Below are 2,004 nucleotides of genomic sequence, written 5' to 3' on the forward strand. Positions count from 1 at the left end.
ACAGCCCCCATTGTGGCTTCGTCTGCTCCACTCTGAGTTCCTTGGAGATGGTAGAGAGCATACGCCAGATGATTAAATTCAAAGCAGCAAAACATACGGAAATTATCCATTGTTTCCGCAAATCATTAAAAATAATTACAATTCATTATTTTTTTTGGGATTTTTTTCATTAATTTCATAAAAAAAATTCATTAATTTTTATATTTTTTTTTTATTTTTCGGTGTAATAATAAACATATACCGAATCGAACCGAAAACCGTGACCACGAAACCGTGAACAGAACTGAACCGTGGATTTTGTGAACCGTTCCACATATATATATATATATATATATATACAACATCAGTAAAGATGTGCAAAATTTCAGTAGCATTCCATTTAAAGTGCCTGAGAAAGATTATTTGGTTGATTTTTTTTCTGTAAACCACCTTGAGATGATTTGTTGTGAATTAGTTCTGTATAGTGTGAGTTAGGAAGCTGAGGCAGAGGCAAATTTAGCAAATACACAGATTTATTTCACGTCCGCAGATGAGAGGAAAAAGCTCTGACTGGGGCAAGCTCAGTATATACATTGATACAACAACTCCCAGCATCATGCTGTCAGGAGGCAGCTGCCAAGGGAAGCTGATTCAAGATAAACATAGAAAACTTGTTGGAGGTTAATTAAGAACTGGGGACTGCAGCTGTGTTCCTCCTCTACTTCGACATTTGTGTGTTTAATGTGAAAATATCTTGTCTAATATGTCTTCTTTCTTCATTGGGGAGGAGGCGGAAGATGTTAGCTACTTATATGAACCGTTTAATACCAATTGATATCAGTTTACACAGAATGAGACGTTTGGAAAGAGATAATCTGATGTCTGAATTGATCTTTTTGTCTGTGGTCCATTTGGTCGTAGTGGTCTAATGAGAGCTGTGGAGGATGCCTTTAGAGGTGACCATGAGGTTAAAATGTCAATTCTTCTTTAAAGCAGGGGGTGAGATCAAGATCCATGTGACCAACGAACATTCCCAATCCACCATCAGCGCCAACGCAAACAAGAAGAGCCAGCCCTCCATGTACGAGCAGCTGCGGGACATCTCCATCGATAATATATGCAGGTGAGTTCACACAGCAGGGCTTATATTTACCAACCGTCTCTGCTGGTAAATCAGTTTTATACTTTCTGTTACATCAGATTCAGAACCAGAACATCTTCGATCAAAAATATCAGTGATTTTGGATTCATCTTAATTCAGTTTAGCAGTTTTTCTTCCCATTGCTTTGCTACAAATCAGCATTGGCAAAAAATGTCCCAGCCCGGTGAACAAGTCTTTGTGCTTGACTTGGAAGTCCTGTGCTGGGTGTCCTAATATCTTGATTAAGATAAAAAAATGTTATTATCGTATTTGAACTCACCGTTTTCCCCCAGGTGCCTAAAAGCCGGACTCACCATGGACAACGTCATCGTAGAAGCTTTCCTCGCCAGCCTGTCCAACCGTCTCTACATCTACCAGGAAAACGACAAGTAAGCCGGCCCTTCCCTACTCACCCCTGACCTTAATGTCCTTAAACAAACCTGTGAGTTCCTCTCTCCTCCCCCTCCAGGGATGCCCACCTGATTCCGGATCACACCATCAGAGCTTTGGGCCACATCGCTGTAGCTTTACGGGACACGCCCAGAGTGATGGAGCCCATCCTGCAGATCCTGCAGCAGAAGTTCTGCCAGCCTCCCTCTCAGCTCGACGTCCTCATCATAGATCAGCTGGGCTGCATGGTGATCACAGGAAATGTGAGAGCCGGCACGTTTCTTTTTAATTAAGAGATTCTACACCTCAGTTAGTCCTCATGTTAATAGCTTAACGTCTCTTTCTTTGCTTTTAGCAATACATCTACCAGGAAGTGTGGAATTTGTTCCAGCAGATCAGTGTGAAGGCGAGCTCCATGGTTTATTCAACCAAAGACTACAAGGACCACGGCTACAGGTGAAGTTCAAACCATCTTTACTTTGGTTGCTTTACAG

At 41.6% G+C, this 2,004-nt stretch overlaps 1 protein-coding gene across 1 annotated transcript in view; it reads left to right on the forward strand.

The window, feature by feature from the left end:
* Positions 1-2,004, forward strand: part of LOC107086063 (phosphatidylinositol 4-kinase alpha-like) — a 77,972-nt gene that overhangs the window by 22,975 nt on the left and 52,993 nt on the right. The window contains 5 exon segments of the mRNA XM_015376804.1: positions 5-50; positions 976-1,102; positions 1,414-1,509; positions 1,590-1,773; positions 1,866-1,966. Of these exon segments, the coding sequence (XP_015232290.1) occupies positions 5-50; positions 976-1,102; positions 1,414-1,509; positions 1,590-1,773; positions 1,866-1,966 (554 nt within the window).

The sequence above is a fragment of the Cyprinodon variegatus genome, unplaced genomic scaffold (assembly GCF_000732505.1).
Source record: "Cyprinodon variegatus isolate N-32 unplaced genomic scaffold, C_variegatus-1.0 Scaffold142, whole genome shotgun sequence".
NCBI lineage: Eukaryota > Metazoa > Chordata > Actinopteri > Cyprinodontiformes > Cyprinodontidae > Cyprinodon > Cyprinodon variegatus.